This window comes from Phaenicophaeus curvirostris, unplaced genomic scaffold (assembly GCF_032191515.1).
Source record: "Phaenicophaeus curvirostris isolate KB17595 unplaced genomic scaffold, BPBGC_Pcur_1.0 scaffold_291, whole genome shotgun sequence".
In the NCBI taxonomy this organism is placed as follows: domain Eukaryota; kingdom Metazoa; phylum Chordata; class Aves; order Cuculiformes; family Cuculidae; genus Phaenicophaeus; species Phaenicophaeus curvirostris.
In genome coordinates, this window is record NW_027206903.1 from 103,021 (window position 1) to 121,519 (window position 18,499).

The 18,499-nt window shown below is 61.0% G+C and overlaps 1 protein-coding gene across 1 annotated transcript in view; it reads right to left on the bottom strand.

The window, feature by feature from the left end:
- The window catches only part of PPP2R1A (protein phosphatase 2 scaffold subunit Aalpha), a 29,987-nt gene that overhangs the window by 4,674 nt on the left and 6,814 nt on the right, over positions 1-18,499 (bottom strand). The window contains exons 4-11 of the mRNA XM_069882695.1: positions 18,248-18,480; positions 16,501-16,648; positions 12,143-12,298; positions 9,365-9,479; positions 8,269-8,339; positions 6,979-7,113; positions 819-992; positions 161-221 (exon numbers count right to left, since the gene is read on the bottom strand). Of these exons, the coding sequence (XP_069738796.1) occupies positions 161-221; positions 819-992; positions 6,979-7,113; positions 8,269-8,339; positions 9,365-9,479; positions 12,143-12,298; positions 16,501-16,648; positions 18,248-18,480 (1,093 nt within the window). The remainder of the gene's footprint in view (positions 1-160; positions 222-818; positions 993-6,978; positions 7,114-8,268; positions 8,340-9,364; positions 9,480-12,142; positions 12,299-16,500; positions 16,649-18,247; positions 18,481-18,499) is intronic.

Genomic DNA, 18,499 nt, shown 5'->3' on the forward strand with positions numbered 1-18,499 from the left:
GCTCCCAGTAACCCCTCTAGGGGCTCCCAGTAGCTCCCAGTACGCCCCCAAACCTTCCAGTAGCCCCTCTAGGGGCTTCCCAGTAAATCCCAGTGCTCCCAGTAACCCCTCTAGGGAGTCCCAGTAGCTCCCAGTGCTCCCAGTAGCTCCCAGTACGAACCATGGTCGACGAGCCAGGCCATGCAGAGCGAGTTCAGCTTCTCATCAAAGAACTCCACGCCCTGAAAAAGGGAACCAGTATAAACCAGTATGGACCAGTATAAACCAGTATGAACCAGTATCAACAAGTATAAACCAGTATGAACCAGTATAAACCAGTATAAACCTTTCTCCTTCCAGTATAAACGAGTACCCGCCCCCGCCAAGGCCAGACGATCCTTCCAGTGCCTCCCAGTCCATCCCAGTATCAGCTCCCAGTCCCCTCCCAGTCCCCTCCCAGTCCCTCCCAGTCCCCTCCCAGTCCCCTCCCAGTCCCTCCCAGTCCCTCCCAGTCCCTCCCAGTCCCTCCCAGTCCCTCCCAGTCCCTCCCAGTCCCCTCCCAGTCCCCTCCCAGTCCCTCCCAGTCCCTCCCAGTCCCCTCCCAGTCCCCTCCCAGTCCCTCCCAGTCCATCCCAGTCCATCCCAGTCCCTCCCAGTCCCTCCCAGTCCCTCCCAGTCCCCTCCCAGTCCCCTCCCAGTCCCTCCCAGTCCCTCCCAGTCCCCTCCCAGTCCCTCCCAGTCCCCTCCCAGTCCCCTCCCAGTCCCTCCCAGTCCCTCCCAGTCCCTCCCAGTCCCCTCCCAGTCCCCCCCCAGTCCCCCCCAGTGCCCCCAGCGCTGACCAGCTGCCCGGCGAGGAGGGGCATGTACTCGATGATGGCGAGGCGCACGCGCCACTTGGCGTCCTCGGCCAGCTCCACGATGGCCGGGAGCAGCGACTGGGAGAGCTGCCGGATGCCGATGACCTCGTTGACGCAGTCCAGGTTGGAGATGATGTTGAGGCGGACCTCGGGGCACTGGGGACACCACGGAGGGCGTGAGGGACACCGCGGGGACACCGGGGGACACCTGGGGGACACCTCGGGGACAGCAAGAACCCAGGGAGGTGGCACCTATGGAGCTGGGGGAGATGGAGCCACGGAGGTGGCACCTATGGAGCTGGAGGAGACATGGAGCCAGGGAGGTGGCACCTATGGAGCTGGAGGAGATGGAGCCAGGGAGGTGGCACCTATGGAGCTGGAGGAGATGGAGCCAGGGAGGTGGCACCTATGGAGCTGGAGAACATGGAGCCAGGGAGGTGGCACCTATGGAGCTGGAGGAGATGGAGCCAGGGAGGTGGCACCTATGGAGCTGGAGGAGATGGAGCCAGGGAGGTGGCACCTATGGAGCTGGAGGAGATGGAGCCAGGGAGGTGGCACCTATGGAGCTGGAAGAGATGGAGCCAGGGAGGTGGCACCTATGGAGCTGGAGGAGATGGAACCAGGGAGGTGGCACCTATGGAGCTGGAGGAGATGGAGCCAGGGAGGTGGCACCTATGGAGCTGGAGGAGATGGAGCCAGGGAGGTGGCACCTATGGAGCTGCAGGAGATGGAGCCAGGGAGGTGGCACCTATGGAGCTGGAGGAGATGGAGCCAGGGAGGTGGCACCTATGGAGCTGGAAGAGATGGAGCCAGGGAGGTGGCACCTATGGAGCTGGAGGAGATGGAACCAGGGAGGTGGCACCTATGGAGCTGGAGGAGATGGAGCCAGGGAGGTGGCACCTATGGAGCTGGAGGAGATGGAGCCAGGGAGGTGGCACCTATGGAGCTGGAGGAGATGGAGCCAGGGAGGTGGCACCTATGGAGCTGGAGGAGATGGAGCCGGGGAGGTGGCACCTATGGAGCTGGAGGAGACGGAGCCAGGGAGGTGGCACCTATGGAGCTGCAGGAGATGGAGCCAGGGAGGTGGCACCTATGGAGCTGCAGGCGATGGAGCCAGGGAGGTGGCACCTATGGAGCTGCAGGAGATGGAGCCAGGGAGGTGGCACCTATGGAGCTGGAGGAGATGGAGCCAGGGAGGTGGCACCTATGGAGCTGGAGGAGATGGAGCCAGGGAGGTGGCACCTATGGAGCTGCAGGAGATGGAGCCAGGGAGGTGGCACCTATGGAGCTGGAGGAGATGGAGCCAGGGAGGTGGCACCTATGGAGCTGGAGGAGATGGAGCCGGGGAGGTGGCACCTATGGAGCTGGAGGAGATGGAGCCAGGGAGGTGGCACCTATGGAGCTGCAGGAGATGGAGCCAGGGAGGTGGCACCTATGGAGCCGGAGGACATGGAGCCAGGGAGGTGGCACCTATGGAGCTGGAGGAGATGGAGCCAGGGAGGTGGCACCTATGGAGCTGGAGGAGATGGAGCCAGGGAGGTGGCACCTATGGAGCTGGGAGAGACGGAGCCAGGGAGGTGGCACCTATGGAGCTGGAGGAGATGGAGCCAGGGAGGTGGCACCTATGGAGCTGGAGGAGATGGAGCCAGGGAGGTGGCACCTATGGAGCTGGAGGAGATGGAGCCAGGGAGGTGGCACCTATGGAGCTGGAGGAGATGGAGCCAGGGAGGTGGCACCTATGGAGCTGCAGGAGACGGAGCCAGGGAGGTGGCATCTATGGAGCTGGAGGAGATGGAGCCAGGGAGGTGGCACCTATGGAGCTGGGAGAGATGGAGCCACGGAGGTGGCACCTATGGAGCTGGAGGAGATGGAGCCAGGGAGGTGGCACCTATGGAGCTGGAGAAGATGGAGCCAGGGAGGTGGCACCTATGGAGCTGGAGGAGATGGAGCCAGGGAGGTGGCACCTATGGAGCTGGAGGAGATGGAGCCAGGGAGGTGGCACCTATGGAGCTGGAGGAGATGGAGCCAGGGAGGTGGCATCTATGGAGCCAGGGAGGTGGCACCTATGGAGCTGGAGGAGATGGAGCCAGGGAGGTGGCACCTATGGAGCTGGAGGAGATGGAGCCAGGGAGGTGGCACCTATGGAGCTGCAGGACATGGAGCCAGGGAGGTGGCACCTATGGAGCTGGAGGAGATGGAGCCAGGGAGGTGGCACCTATGGAGCTGGAGGAGATGGAGCCAGGGAGGTGGCACCTATGGAGCTGCAGGAGATGGAGCCAGGGAGGTGGCACCTATGGAGCTGGAGGAGATGGAGCCAGGGAGGTGGCACCTATGGAGCTGGATGAGATGGAGCCAGGGAGGTGGCACCTATGGAGCTGCAGGAGATGGAGCCAGGGAGGTGGCACCTATGGAGCTGCAGGAGATGGAGCCAGGGAGGTGGCACCTATGGAGCTGGAGGAGATGGAACCTTGAAGGTGGCACCTATGGAGCTGGAGGAGATGGAGCCAGGGAGGTGGCACCTATGGAGCTGGAGGAGATGGAGCCAGGGAGGTGGCACCTATGGAGCTGCAGGAGATGGAGCCAGGGAGGTGGCACCTATGGAGCTGGAGGAGATGGAGCCAGGGAGGTGCCACCTATGGAGCTGCAGGAGATGGAGCCAGGGAGGTGGCACCTATGGAGCTGGAGGAGATGGAGCCAGGGAGGTGGCACCTATGGAGCTGCAGGAGATGGAGCCAGGGAGGTGGCACCTATGGAGCTGGAGGACATGGAGCCAGGGAGGTGGCACCTATGGAGCTGGAGGAGATGGAGCCAGGGAGGTGGCACCTATGGAGCCGGAGGAGATGGAGCCAGGGAGGTGGCACCTATGGAGCTGCAGGAGATGGAGCCAGGGAGGTGGCACCTATGGAGCTGGAGGAGATGGAGCCAGGGAGGTGGCACCTATGGAGCTGGAGGAGATGGAGCCAGGGAAGTGGCACTTATGGAGCTGGAGGACATGGAGCCAGGGAGGTGGCACCTATGGAGCTGGAGGAGATGGAGCCAGGGAGGTGGCACCTATGGAGCTGGGAGAGATGGAGCCAGGGAGGTGGCACCTATGGAGCTGGGAGAGATGGAGCCAGGGAGGTGGCACCTATGGAGCTGGAGGAGATGGAGCCAGGGAGGTGGCACCTATGGAGCTGGAGGAGACGGAGCCAGGGAGGTGGCACCTATGGAGCTGGAGGAGATGGAGCCAGGGAGGTGGCACCTATGGAGCTGCAGGAGATGGAGCCAGGGAGGTGGCACCTATGGAGCCGGAGGACATGGAGCCAGGGAGGTGGCACCTATGGAGCTGGAGGAGATGGAGCCAGGGAGGTGGCACCTATGGAGCTGGAGGAGATGGAGCCAGGGAGGTGGCACCTATGGAGCTGCAGGAGATGGAGCCAGGGAGGTGGCACCTATGGAGCTGGGAGAGATGGAGCCAGGGAGGTGGCACCTATGGAGCTGGAGGAGATGGAGCCAGGGAGGTGGCACCTATGGAGCTGGGAGAGATGGAGCCAGGGAGGTGGCACCTATGGAGCTGCAGGAGATGGAGCCAGGGAGGTGGCACCTATGGAGCTGGAGGAGATGGAGCCAGGGAGGTGGCACCTATGGAGCTGGAGGAGACGGAGCCAGGGAGGTGGCACCTATGGAGCTGGAGGAGATGGAGCCAGGGAGGTGGCACCTATGGAGCTGGAGGAGATGGAGCCAGGGAGGTGGCACCTATGGAGCTGCAGGAGATGGAGCCAGGGAGGTGGCACCTATGGAGCTGCAGGAGATGGAACCTTGGAGGTGGCACCTATGGAGCTGCAGGAGATGGAGCCAGGGAGGTGGCACCTATGGAGCTGGAGGAAATGGAGCCAGGGAGGTGGCACCTATGGAGCTGCAGGAGATGGAGCCAGGGAGGTGGCACCTATGGAGCTGGAGGAGATGGAGCCAGGGAGGTGGCACCTATGGAGCTGGAGGAGACGGAGCCAGGGAGGTGGCACCTATGGAGCTGGAGGAGATGGAGCCAGGGAGGTGGCACCTATGGAGCTGCAGGAGATGGAGCCAGGGAGGTGGCACCTATGGAGCTGGGAGAGATGGAGCCAGGGAGGTGGCACCTATGGAGCTGGAGGAGATGGAGCCAGGGAGGTGGCACCTATGGAGCTGGGAGAGATGGAGCCAGGGAGGTGGCACCTATGGAGCTGCAGGAGATGGAGCCAGGGAGGTGGCACCTATGGAGCTGGAGGAGATGGAGCCAGGGAGGTGGCACCTATGGAGCTGGAGGAGACGGAGCCAGGGAGGTGGCACCTATGGAGCTGGAGGAGATGGAGCCAGGGAGGTGGCACCTATGGAGCTGGAGGAGATGGAGCCAGGGAGGTGGCACCTATGGAGCTGCAGGAGATGGAGCCAGGGAGGTGGCACCTATGGAGCTGCAGGAGATGGAACCTTGGAGGTGGCACCTATGGAGCTGCAGGAGATGGAGCCAGGGAGGTGGCACCTATGGAGCTGGAGGAAATGGAGCCAGGGAGGTGGCACCTATGGAGCTGCAGGAGATGGAGCCAGGGAGATGGCACCTATGGAGCTGGAGGAGATGGAGCCAGGGAGGTGGCACCTATGGAGCTGGAGGAGATGGAGCCAGGGAGGTGGCACCTATGGAGCTGCAGGAGATGGAGCCAGGGAGGTGGCACCTATGGAGCTGCAGGAGATGGAGCCAGGGAGGTGGCACCTATGGAGCTGGAGGAAATGGAGCCAGGGAGGTGGCACCTATGGAGCTGGAGGAGATGGAGCCAGGGAGGTGGCACCTATGGAGCTGGAGGAGATGGAGCCAGGGAGGTGGCACCTATGGAGCTGCAGGAGATGGAGCCAGGGAGGTGGCACCTATGGAGCTGCAGGAGATGGAGCCAGGGAGGTGGCACCTATGGAGCTGGAGGAGACGGAGCCAGGGAGGTGGCACCTATGGAGCTGGAGGAGATGGAGCCAGGGAGGTGGCACCTATGGAGCTGGAGGAGATGGAGCCAGGGAGGTGGCACCTATGGAGCTGGAGCAGATGGAGCCAGGGAGGTGGCACCTATGGAGCTCCAGGAGATGGAACCAGGGAGGTGGCACCTATGGAGCTGGAGGAGATGGAGCCAGAGAGGTGGCACCTATGGAGCCGGAGGAGATGGAGCCAGGGAGGTGGCACCTATGGAGCTGGAGGAGATGGAGCCAGGGAGGTGGCACCTATGGAGCTGGAGGAGATGGAGCCAGGGAGGTGGCACCTATGGAGCTGGAGGAGACGGAGCCAGGGAGGTGGCACCTATGGAGCTGGAGGAGACGGAGCCAGGGAGGTGGCACCTATGGAGCTGGAGGAGACGGAGCCAGGGAGGTGGCACCTATGGAGCTGCAGGAGATGGAGCCAGGGAGGTGGCACCTATGGAGCTGCAGGAGATGGAGCCAGGGAGGTGGCACCTATGCAGCTCCAGGAGATGGAGCCAGGGAGGTGGCACCTATGGAGCTGGAGGAGATGGAGCCAGGGAGGTGGCACCTATGGAGCTGGAGGAGATGGAGCCAGGGAGGTGGCACCTATGGAGCTGACGGAGATGGAACCTTGGAGGTGGCACCTATGGAGCTGGAAGTTCTTGAGATGGAGCCAGGGAGGTGGCACCTATGGAGCTGGGAGAGATGGAGCCAGGGAGGTGGCACCTATGGAGCTGGAGGAGACGGAGCCAGGGAGGTGGCACCTATGGAGCTCGAGGAGATGGAGCCAGGGAGGTGGCACCTATGGAGCTGGGGGAGATGGAGCCAGGGAGGTGGCACCTATGGAGCTGCAGGAGATGGAGCCAGGGAGGTGGCACCTATGGACCTGCAGGAGATGGAGCCAGGGAGGTGGCACCTATGGAGCTCGAGGAGATGGAGCCAGGGAGGTGGCACCTATGGAGCTGGAGGAGATGGAGCCAGGGAGGTGGCACCTATGGAGCTGCAGGAGATGGAACCTTGGAGGTGGCACCTATGGAGCTGGAAGTTCTTGAGATGGAGCCCTGGAGGTGGCACCTCCGGGCTTGGTGGCCTCTAGAGGAGAAGGACCCTGTGGGCTGGTGTCCCCTGGGGTGTCCCCGGCACGAGGTCCCCATGTCCCCCCGTCCCAGAAGGTCCCCTGGGGTCCCACCTCGTCCTTGAGCTGCGCCAGGAAGAGCGGCAGGAGATGCTCCACCGTGTTGTCCTTGCCCAGGATGGGCGACAGGCCCATGATGACCGAGGCCAGCGCCGACTTGACGTGCTGGTTGGCGTCCGACACCAGCTCCTGGGGACACCACCAGGACCACGGTGGCCGGAGACGCCCCAAAGGGATCTCCTCCTCGGGTCCCACCACCCTACGAGGTCCTCAAGGATCTCCCCGTGAGGTCCCACCACCCCAGAAGGTCCCTAGGGGTGTCCCTGTGATGTCCCCATGAGGTCCCACCACCCCAGAAGGTCCCTAGGGGTGTCCCCGTGATGTCCCCATGAGGTCCCACCACCCCAGAAGGTCCTCAAGGTCGTCCCCATGAGGTCCCAGCACCCCAGAAGGTCCCCAGGGGTGTCCCCGTGATGTCCCCATGAGGTCCCAGCACCCCAGAAGGTCCCCAGAGGTGTCCCCGTGATGTCCCCATGAGGTCCCACCACCCCAGAAGGTCCCCAGGGGTGTCCCTGTGATGTCCCCATGAGGTCCCACCACCCCAGAAGGTCCCCAGGGGTGTTCCCGTGATGTCCCAATGAGGTCCCACCACCCCAGGAGGCCCTCAAGAAGGTCTCCATGAGGTCCCACCACCCCAGAAGGTCCCCAGAGGTGTCCCTGTGATGTCCCCATGAGGTCCCACCACCCCAGAAGGTCCCCAGGAGTGTCCCCAGGGTGTCTCCATGGGGTCCCACCACCCCAGAAGGTCCTCAAGGAGGTCCCCATGAGGTCCCACCACCCTAGAAGGTCCCCAGGAGTGCCCCCAGGGTGTCCCTATGAGGTCCCACCAACCCAGAAGGTCCCCAGGGGTGTCCCTGTGATGTCCCCATGAGGTCCCACCACCCCAGAAGGTCCCCAAGGGTGTCCCCGGGGTGTCCCCATGAGGTCCCACCACCCCAGGAGGCCCTCAAGGAGGTCCCCATGAGGTCCCACCACCCTAGAAGGTCCCATGAGTGTCCCCGGGGTGTCCCCATGAGGTCCCACCACCCCAGAAGGTCCCCAGGGGTGTCCCTGTGATGTCCCCATGAGGTCCCACCACCCCAGAAGGCCCCCAGGGGTGTCCCTGTGATGTCCCCATGAGGTCCCACCACCCCAGAAGGTCCCCAGGGGTGTCCCTGTGATGTCCCCATGAGGCCCCACCACCCCAGAAGGTCCCCAGGGGTGTCCCTGTGATGTCCCCATGAGGTCCCACAACCCCAGAAGGTCCCCAGGGGTTGTCCCCGTGTCCCCCCCCGAGCTCCTCACCTTGATGCAGGGCAGGATCTGGCCCATGATGACGGCCTCGCGGCAGTCGGGGGACAAGTTCTCGCAGAACTCTGGGGGGGACACGGGGGGGGACGTTGGGGACCAGCCCTGGGGCCACCAGGTCCTCCAAGATCCATTATGGGGCCACCAGCTCCTCCAAGATCCACTAGGGGGCCACCAGGTTCTCCAGGATCCCCTTTTAGGCCCTTGAGGTTCTCCAGGATCCACCTTCAGGCCCTTGAGGTTCTCCAGGATCCACCTTCAGGGCCTTGAGGTTCTCCAGGATCCACCTTCAGGCCCTTGAGGTTCTCCAGGATCCACCTTCAGGGCCTTGAGGTTCTCCAGGATCCACCTTCAGGCCCTTGAGGTTCTCCAGGATCCACCTTCAGGGCCTTGAGGTCCTCCAGGATCCACCTTTAGGGCCTTGAGGTCCTCCAGGATCCACCTTCAGGCCCTTGAGGTCCTCCAGGATCCACTTTTAGGGCCTTGAGGTTCTCCAGGATCCCCCTTCAGGCCCTTGAGGTTCTCCAGGATCCCCCTTTAGGGCCTTGAGGTTCTCCAGGATCCACCTTTAGGGCCTTGAGGTTCTCCAGGATCCACCTTCAGGGCCTTGAGGTCCTCCAGGATCCACCTTTAGGGCCTTGAGGTCCTCCAGGATCCACCTTTAGGGCCTTGAGGTCCTCCAGGATCCACCTTTAGGGCCTTGAGGTCCTCCAGGATCCACCTTTAGGGCCTTGAGGTTCTCCAGGATCCCCCTTCAGGGCCTTGAGGTTCTCCAGGATCCACTTTTAGGGCCTTGAGGTTCTCCAGGATCCACCTTTAGGGCCTTGAGGTCCTCCAGGATCCACCTTCAGGCCCTTGAGGTCCTCCAGGATCCCCCTTTAGGCCCTTGAGGTTCTCCAGGATCCACCTTTAGGCCCTTGAGGTTCTCCAGGATCCCCCTTTAGGACCTTGAGGTTCTCCAAGACCCGCCTTGGCCCTCGTTCCCATGGACAAGGTGACCCCAAGCCCCCCCTGAAGACCCAAAGCCCCTCCCTGGGGCCACAGGAACCATCTTTGGGGCCACCAGGTGGGACCCCGGGTTGTCCTCACTGACCTTTGACCTTGTGGGAGGCGGCCGCCCGCACCTCGGCCTCGCAGTCCTTCATCAGGCTCTGGAAGGCGCCCACCAGGTCCGTCTTGGTGATCTCGGGGCCCACGGCGCGTTGGAGCTGCTCCAGAGGACACGGACGGCCCCAAAGGTCCTCAGGTGGCCCCCAAACCCACTCGAGATGCCTCCAAACCCCCCTGAGATGCCTCCAAACCCTCCTGAGAAGCCTCCAAACCCCCCGAGATGCCTCCAAACCCCCCTGAGATGCCTCCAAACCCCCCTGAGATGCCTCCAAACCCCCTGAGATGCCTCCAAACCCCCTCGAGATGCCTCCAACCCCCTTGAGATGCCCCCAAACCCCCCTGAGATGCCTCCAACCCCCCTGAGATGCCTCCAAACCCCTTGAGATGCCCCCAAACCCCACTGAGATGCCTCCAAACCCCCTCGAGATGCCCCCAAACCCCTCTGAGATGCCTCCAAATCCCCCTGAGATGCCTCCAAACCCCCTGAGATGCCTCCAAACCCCCCTGAGATGCCACCAAACCCCCCGAGATGCCTCCAAACCCCCTCGAGATGCCCTCAAACCCCCCTGAGATGCCTTCAAACCCCCTCAAGACGCCTCCAAACCGCCTCGAGATGCCTCCAAACCCCCTTGAGATGCCCCCAAACCCCCGAGATGCCTCCAAACCGCCTCAAGATGCCTCCAAACCCCCTGAGATGCCTCCAAACCCCTTTGAGATTCCTCCAAACCCCCTCAAGATGCCTCCAAACCCCCCTGAGATGCCTCCAAACCCCCTCGAGATGCCCTGAAACCCCCTCTAGATGCCCTCAAACCGCCCTGAGATGCCCCCAACCCCCCCTGAGATGCCCTCAAACCCCCGCGAGATGCCCTCAAACCCCCCCGAGATGCCCCCAAACCCCCCCGAGATACCTCCAAACCCCCGAGATGCCCCCAAACCCCCCTGAGATGCCTCCAAACCCCCCCGAGATGCCTCCAAACCCCCTGAGATGCCTCCAAACCCCCTCGAGATGCCCTCAAACCCCCCGAGATGCCTCCAAACCCCCACTGAGACGCCTCCAAACCCCCTGAGATGCCTCCAAACCCTCCTGAGAAGCCTCCAAACCCCCCTGAGATGCCTCCAAACCCCCCTGAGATGCCTCCAAACCCCCCCTGAGATGCCTCCAAACACCCTCAAGACGCCTCCAAACCCCCCTGAGATGCCTCCAAACCCCCCTGAGATGCCTCCAAAGCCCCTGAGATGCCTCCAAATCCCCCTGAGATGCCTCCAAACCCCCCTGAGATGCCTCCAAACCCCCCTGAGATGTCTCCAAACCCCCCTGAAATGCCCCCAAAGCCCCCTGAGATGCCTCCAAACCCCCCTGAGATGCCTCCAAACCCCCTCGAGATGCCCCCAAACCCCCCTGAGATGCCTCCAAACCCCCTCGAGATGCCCCAAACCCCCCTGAGATGCCCCCAAACCCCCCGAGATGCCCCCAAACCCCCTCGAGATGCCCTCAAACCCCCCTGAGATGCCTTCAAACCCCCTCAAGACGCCTACAAACTGCCTCGAGATGCCTCCAAACCCCCTTGAGATGCCCCCAAACCCCCCTGAGATGCCTCCAAACCGCCTTGAGATGCCCCCAAACCCCCCTGAGATGCCTCCAAACCGCCTTGAGATGCCTCCAAACCCCCTGAGATGCCTCCAAACCCCTTTGAGATTCCTCCAAAACCCCTCAAGATGCCTCCAAACCCCCTTGAGATGCCTCCAAACCCTCCTGAGATGCCTCCAAACCCCCTTGAGATGCCTCCAAACCCCCTGAGATGCCCCCAAACCCCCTCGAGATGCCCTCAAACCCCCCTGAGATTCCTCCAAAACCTCTCAAGATGCCTCCAAACCCACCTGAAATGCCTCCAAACCCTCTCAAGATGCCTCCAAACCCCTTTGAGATGCCGCAAAACCCCGAGATTCCTCCAAACCCCCCTGAGATACCTCCAAACCACCTTGAGATGCCCCCAAACCCCCGAGATGCTTCCAAACCCCCTCAAGACGCCTCCAAACCCCCGAGATGCCCCCAAACCCCCTGAGATGCCCCCAAACCCCCTCAAGATGCCCTCAAACCTCCCCGAGATGCCCTCAAACCCCCCTGAGATGCCTCCAAACCCCCTTGAGATGCCTCCAAATGCCCTGAGATTCCTCCAAAACCCCTCAAGATGCCTCCAAACCCCCCTGAGATGCCTCCAAACCCCCCTGAGATGCCCCCAAACACCCTGAGATGCCTCCAAACCCCCCTGAGATGCCTCCAAACCCCCCTGAGATGCCTCCAAACCCCCTGAGATGCCTCCAAACCCCCCAGAGATGTCTCCAAACCCGCCTGAGATGCCTCCAAACCCCTCTGAGATGCCTCCAAACCCCCTCAAGATGCCCCCAAACCCCCCTGAGATGCCTCCAAACCCCCCTGAGATGCCTCCAAACCCCCCTGAGATGCCTCCAAACCCCCCTGAGATGCCTCCAAACCCCCCTGAGATGCCTCCAAACCCCGAGATGCCTCCAAACCCCCCTGAGATGCCTCCAAACCCCCCTGAGATGCCTCCAAACCCCCTGAGATGCCTCCAAACCCCCCTGAGATGCCTCCAAACCCCCTTGAGATGCCTCCAAACCCCCCTGAGATGCCCCCAAACCCCCCTGAGATGCCTCCAAACCCCCCGAGATGCCTCCAAACCCCCCTGAGATGCCTCCAAACCCCCCTGAGATGCCCTCAACCCCCCCCCAGATGCCTCCAAACCTCGGTGAACTTGTCGGCCACCATGTAGCGGACGCGCCAGGATTTGTCCTCGGCCGCTTGCCGCAGGGTGGGCATCACGAGCCCCTCGAGCTCCTCCTGGGGCAGCAGTTGCGCGATGCTCACGCAGGCCTCCACCGCCAGCAGCCGCACCGAGTCCTGCCCCGCCCCGACACCCCAAAAAACTCCATCGGGGGGGGCACCGGGACAACCCGGAAGCCCTCCAGCCACCAGGGGCCACCAGGGATGGGTTGAGGGCCACCAAGACCACCTTGGGGCCACCAAGGAGGGGTTGAGGGCCACTAGGGATGGGTTGAGGGCCACCAAGAGCCCCTTGGAGCCACCAGGGATGGGTTGAGGACCACCAAGAACATCTTGGAGCCACCAGGGAGGGGTTGAGGGCCACCAAGAGCATCTTGGAGCCACCAGGGATGGGTTGAGGGCCACCAAGACCCCCTTGGAGACACCAGGGATGGGTTGAGGGTCACCAAGAACATCTTGGAGCCACCAGGGATGGGTTGAGGGCCACCAAGACCACCTTGGAGCCACCAGGGATGGGTTGAGGGCCACCAAGAGCATCTTGGGGCCACCAGGGATGGGTTGAGGGCCACCAAGACCCCCTTGGGGCCATCAGGGAGGGGTTGAGGGCCACCAAGAGCACCTTGGAGCCACCAGGGATGGGTTGAGGGCCACCAAGAGCATCTTGGAGCCACCAGGGATGGGTTGAGGGCCACCAAGATGACCTTGGGGCCACCAGGGATGGGTTGAGGGCCACCAAGAGCATCTTGGAGCCACCAGGGATGGGTTGAGGGCCACCAAGAGCATCTTGGAGCCACCAGGGAGGGGTTGAGGGCCACCAAGACCCCTTTGGAGCCACCAGGGATGGGTTGAGGGCCACCAAGACCACCTTGGAGCTACCAGGGATGGGTTGGGGGCCACCAGGGAGGGGTTGAGGGCCACCAAGACCACCTTGGAGCCACCAGGGATGGGTTGAGGGCCACCAAGATGACCTTGGGGCCACCAGGGATGGGTTGAGGGCCACCAAGAGCATCTTGGAGCCACCAGGGATGGGTTGAGGGCCACCAAGAGCATCTTGGAGCCACCAGGGAGGGGTTGAGGGCCACCAAGACCCCTTTGGAGCCACCAGGGATGGGTTGAGGGCCACCAAGACCACCTTGGAGCTACCAGGGATGGGTTGGGGGCCACCAGGGAGGGGTTGAGGGCCACCAAGACCACCTTGGAGCCACCAGGGATGGGTTGAGGGCCACCAAGACCACCTTGGAGCTACCAGGGATGGGTTGGGGGCCACCAGGGAGGGGTTGAGGGCCACCAAAACCCCCTTGGAGCCACCAAGGATGGGTTGAGGGCCAGCAAGACCCCCCTGGGGCCACCAAGAATGGGTTGAGGGCCACCAAGAGCATCTTGGAGCCACCAGAGATGGGTTGAGGGCCACTAAGGAGGGTTTGAGGGCCACCAAGACCCCCTTGGAGCCACCAGGGATGGGTTGAGGGCCACCAAGAGCATCTTGGAGCCACCAGGGATGGGTTGAGGGCCACCAAGAGCCCCCTGGAGCCACCAGAGATGGGTTGAGGGCCACCAAATCTCTCAGGAAACCTAAACTCTTTAGGGGAGAAGCTTGTGATCCTCTCTGAGAACCCCAAAACCCTTCAGGGGACCCCAAAGATCTCAGGGAGACCCCAAAATCCTTGAAGAAGACGCTTAGGGCCCTCTCTGAGAACCTCAAAACCCCTCAGGAGACCCCAAAGATCTCAGGAGACCCCAAAATCCTTGAAGGAGACGCTTGGGATCCTCTCCGAGAACCCCAAAACCCTTTAGGAGACCCCAAAGATCCCAGAGAGACCCCCAAATCCTTGAATAAGACACTTCCGGTCTTCTATGAGAACCCCAAAATCCTTCAGGAGACCTCAAAGATCTCAGGAGGACCCCAAAAATCTTTGAGGAAGATGCTTAAGATCCTCTTCGGGGACCTCAAAACCCCTTTGGGGACCCTAAAGATCTCAGGAGACCCCAAAATCCTTGAAGAAGACGCTGGGGATCCTCTCCGAGAACCCCAAAACCTTTTAGGAGACCTCGAAGATCTCAGGAGACCCCAAAATCTTTGAAGAAGACGCTTGGGATCCTCTCCGAGAACCCCAAAACCCTTTAGGAGACCCCAAAGACCTCAGAGAGACCCCAAAATCTTTGAGGAAGACACTTAGGGTCCTCTCTGAGAACCCCAAAACCCTTCAGGGGACCCCAAAGATCTCAGGAGACCCCAAAATCCTTGAAGGAGACAGTTGGGATCCTCTCTGAGAACCCCAAAACCCTTTAGGAGACCCTAAAATTTTTAGGGAGACCCCAAAATTCTTGAAGAAGACGCTTCAGGTCTTCTCTGAGAACCTCAAAACCCTTTACGAGACCCCAAAGATCTCAGGAGGACCCCAAAAATCTTTGAGGAAGATGCTTAAGACCCTCTTCGGGGACCTCAAAACCCCTTTGGGGACCCTAAAGATCTCAGGAGACCCCAAAATCCTTGAAGAAGACGCTTCGGGTCTTCTCTGAGAACCCCAAAACTCTTCAGGAGACCCCAAAGATCTCAGGGACACCCCAAAATCCTTGAAGGAGACACTTGGGATTCTCTCTGAGAACCCCAAAACCCTTTAGGAGACCCCAAAGATCTCAGGAGACCCCAAAACCCTTGAAGAAGACGCTTCAGGTCTTCTCTGAGAACCTCAAAACCCCTTTAGGAGACCCCAAAGATCTCAGGAGGACCCCAAATATCTTTGAGGAAGATGCTTAAGACCCTTTTGGGGGACCTCAAAACCCCTTTGGGGACCCCAAAGATCTCAGGAGACCCCAAAATCCTTGAAGAAGACGCTTGGGATCCTCTTTGAGAACCCCAAAACCCTTTAGGAGACCTCAAAGACCCCAGGGAGACCCCAAAATCTTTGAGGAAGACGCTTCAGGTCTTCTCTGAGAACCCCAAAACCCCTCAGGAGACCCCAAAGATCTCAGGAGACCCCAAAATCCTTGAAGGAGACAGTTGGGATCCTCTCTGAGAACCCCAAAACCCTTTAGGAGACCCTAAAATTTTTAGGGACACCCCAAAATTCTTGAAGAAGACGCTTCAGATCTTCTCTGAGAACCCCAAAACTCTTCAGGAAACCCCAAAGATCTCAGGAGACCCCAAAATCTTTGAGGAAGACGCTTCAGGTCTTCTCTGAGAACCCCAAAACCCTTTAGGTGACCTCAAAGATCTCAGAAGAACCCAAAAATCTTTGAGGAAGATGCTTAAGACCCTCTTTGGGAACCTTAAAACCCCATTGGGGACCTCAAAGACCTCAGGAGACCCCAAAATCCTTGAAGAAGACGCTTAGGGTCCTCTCTGAGAACCTCAAAACCCCTTTGGGGACCCCAAAGATCTCAGGAGACCCCAAAATCCTTGAAGGAGACACTTGTGATCCTCTCTGAGAACCCCAAAACCCTTCAGGAGACCCCAAAGATCTCAGGAGACCCCAAAATCCTTGAAGGAGACACTTGGGATCCTCTCTGAGAACCCCAAAACCCTTTAGGAGACCCCAAAGATCTGAGGAGAACCCCAAAAATCTTTGAGGAAGATGCTTAAGACCCTCTTCGGGGACCCTAAAGATCTCAGAAGACCCCAAAATCCTTGAAGAAGACGCTTAGGGTCCTCTCTGAGAACCCCAAAACCCCTCAGGAGACCCCAAAGATCTCAGGAGACCCCAAAATCCTTGAAAGAGACGCTTAAGATCCTCTCCGAGAACCCCAAAACCCTTTAGGAGACCTCAAAGACCTCAGGGAGACCCCAAAATCCTTGAAGAAGACGCTTCAGGTCTTCTCTGAGAACCCCAAAACCCTTCAGAAAACCCCAAAGATCTCAGGAGGACCCCAAATATCTTTGAGGAAGATGCTTAAGATCCTCTTCGGGGACCTCAAAACCCCTTTGGGGACCCCAAAGATCTCAGGAGACCCCAAAATCCTTGAAGAAGACACTTGGGATCCTCTCTGAGAACCCCAAAACCCTTTAGGAAACCTCAAAGACCTCAGGGAGACCCCAAAATCTTTGAGGAAGACGCTTCAGGTCTTCTCTGAGAACCCCAAAACCCCTCAGGAGACCCCAAAGATCTCAGGAGACCCCAAAATCCTTGAAGAAGACGCTTAGGGTCCTCTGCGAGAACCTCAAAACCCCTTAGGAGACCTCAAAGACCTCAAGAGGACCCCAAAAATCTTTGAGGAAGACGCTCAGGACCCTCTTTGGGAACCTCCAAACCCCATCGGGGACCTCAAAGATCTCAGGAGGACCCCGAAATCCTCGTCAGAAGCTTCCGGAAGGTGCCGACCTGCTCGTCGGAAGCCAGGTTGGAGAACATGGGGATGATCTCGCTCTTGACGTGCTCCAGCTCGAGGACTTTGGCGAATTCTCCGAGCTTGGAGGCGGCGGCGCGACGGACCATGGGGGTGTCGTCCGAGCAGAGATTCCGGAAGTATCTGAGGGGGAAGAGGAGAAGACAACGATGGGAAAGGGGTTGGAGCCAGCAGGGATGGGTTGAGGGCCACCAAGAGCCCCTTGGAGCCACCAGGGATGGGTTGAGGGCCACCAAGAGCATCTTGGAGCCACCAGGGAGGGGTTGAGGGCCACCAAGAGCATCTTAGGGCCACCAGGGATGGGTTGAGGGCCACCAAAAGCATCTTGGAGTCACCAGGGATGGGTTGAGGGCCACCAAGAGCCCCTTGGAGCCACCAGGGATGGGTTGAGGGCCACCAAGACCATCTTGGGGCCACCAGGGATGGGTTGAGGGCCACCAAGAGCATCTTGGAGCCACCAGGGAGGGGTTGAGGGCCACCAAGAGCATCTTGGAGCCACCAGGGATGGGTTGAGGGCCACCAAGACCCCCTTGGAGCCACCAGGGATGGGTTGAGGGCCACCAAGAGCATCTTGGGGCCACCAGGGAGGGGTTGAGGGCCACCAAGAGCCCCTTGGAGCCACCAGGGAGGGGTTGATGGCCACCAAGACCCCCTTGGAGCCACCAGGGATGGGTTGAGGGCCACCAAGAGCATCTTGGAGCCACCAGGGAGGGGTTGAGGGCCACCAAGAGCATCTTGGAGCCACCAGGGATGGGTTGAGGGCCACCAAGACCCCCTTGGAGCCACCAGGGATGGGTTGAGGGCCACCAAGAGCATCTTGGGGCCACCAGGGAGGGGTTGAGGGCCACCAAGAGCCCCTTGGAGCCACCAGGGAGGGGTTGATGGCCACCAAGACCCCCTTGGAGCCACCAGGGATGGGTTGAGGGCCACCAAGAGCATCTTGGGGCCACCAGGGAGGGGTTGAGGGCCACCAAGAGCCCCTTGGAGCCACCAGGGAGGGGTTGATGGCCACCAAGACCCCCTTGGAGCCACCAGGGAGGGGTTGAGGGCCACCAAGAGCATCTTGGAGCCACCAGGGATGGGTTGAGGGCCACCAAGAGCATCTTGGAGCCACCAGGGATGGGTTGAGGGCCACCAAGAGCCCCTTGGAGCCACCAGGGATGGGTTGAGGGCCACCAAGACCCCCTTGGAGCCACCAGGGATGGGTTGAGGGCCACCAAGAGCAACTTGGAGCCACCAGGGATGGGTTGAGGGCCACTAAGGAGGGTTTGAGGGCCACCAAGAGCCCCCTGGAGCCAACAGGGATGGGTTGAGGGCCACCAAGAGCATCTTGGAGCCACCAGGGAGGGGTTGAGGGCCACCAAGAGCATCTTGGAGCCACCAGGGATGGGTTGAGGGCCACCAAGAGCATCTTGGAGCCACCAGGGATGGGTTGAGGGCCACCAAGACCCCCTTGGAGCCACCAGGGAGGGGTTGAGGGCCACCAAGAGCATCTTGGAGCCACCAGGGAGGGGTTGAGGGCCACCAAGAGCCCCTTGGAGCCACCAGGGATGGGTTGAGGGCCACCAAGACCCCCTTGGAGCCAGCAGGGATGGGTTGAGGGCCACCAAGAGCATCTTGGAGCCACCAGGGATAGGTTGGGGGCCACCAAGAGCCCCTTGGAGCCACCAGGGATGGGTTGAGGGCCACCAGGAGGTGCCGGTGGCCCAGCAGAGGACTCACTGGCGGAGCTCGGCCTTGACGGGGCTGGAGACGCGGGGGTAGCAGACGCTGAAGAGGCCGCAGGCCGAGGTGCGGGAGGTGAACCAGTCGCCCCCCGCCAGGCGCTTGACCAGGGGGACAAAGTGACCTTCGAGGTCCGGGGGGGAATGTTCGTGGGACACGGCGCGGAGAGACTCCACGGCCTTGTCCCTCACCACCGTCTCCTCCACCGTGGCCAGACTCTCCAGGGGCGGCTGGAAAAGAGGACACGGG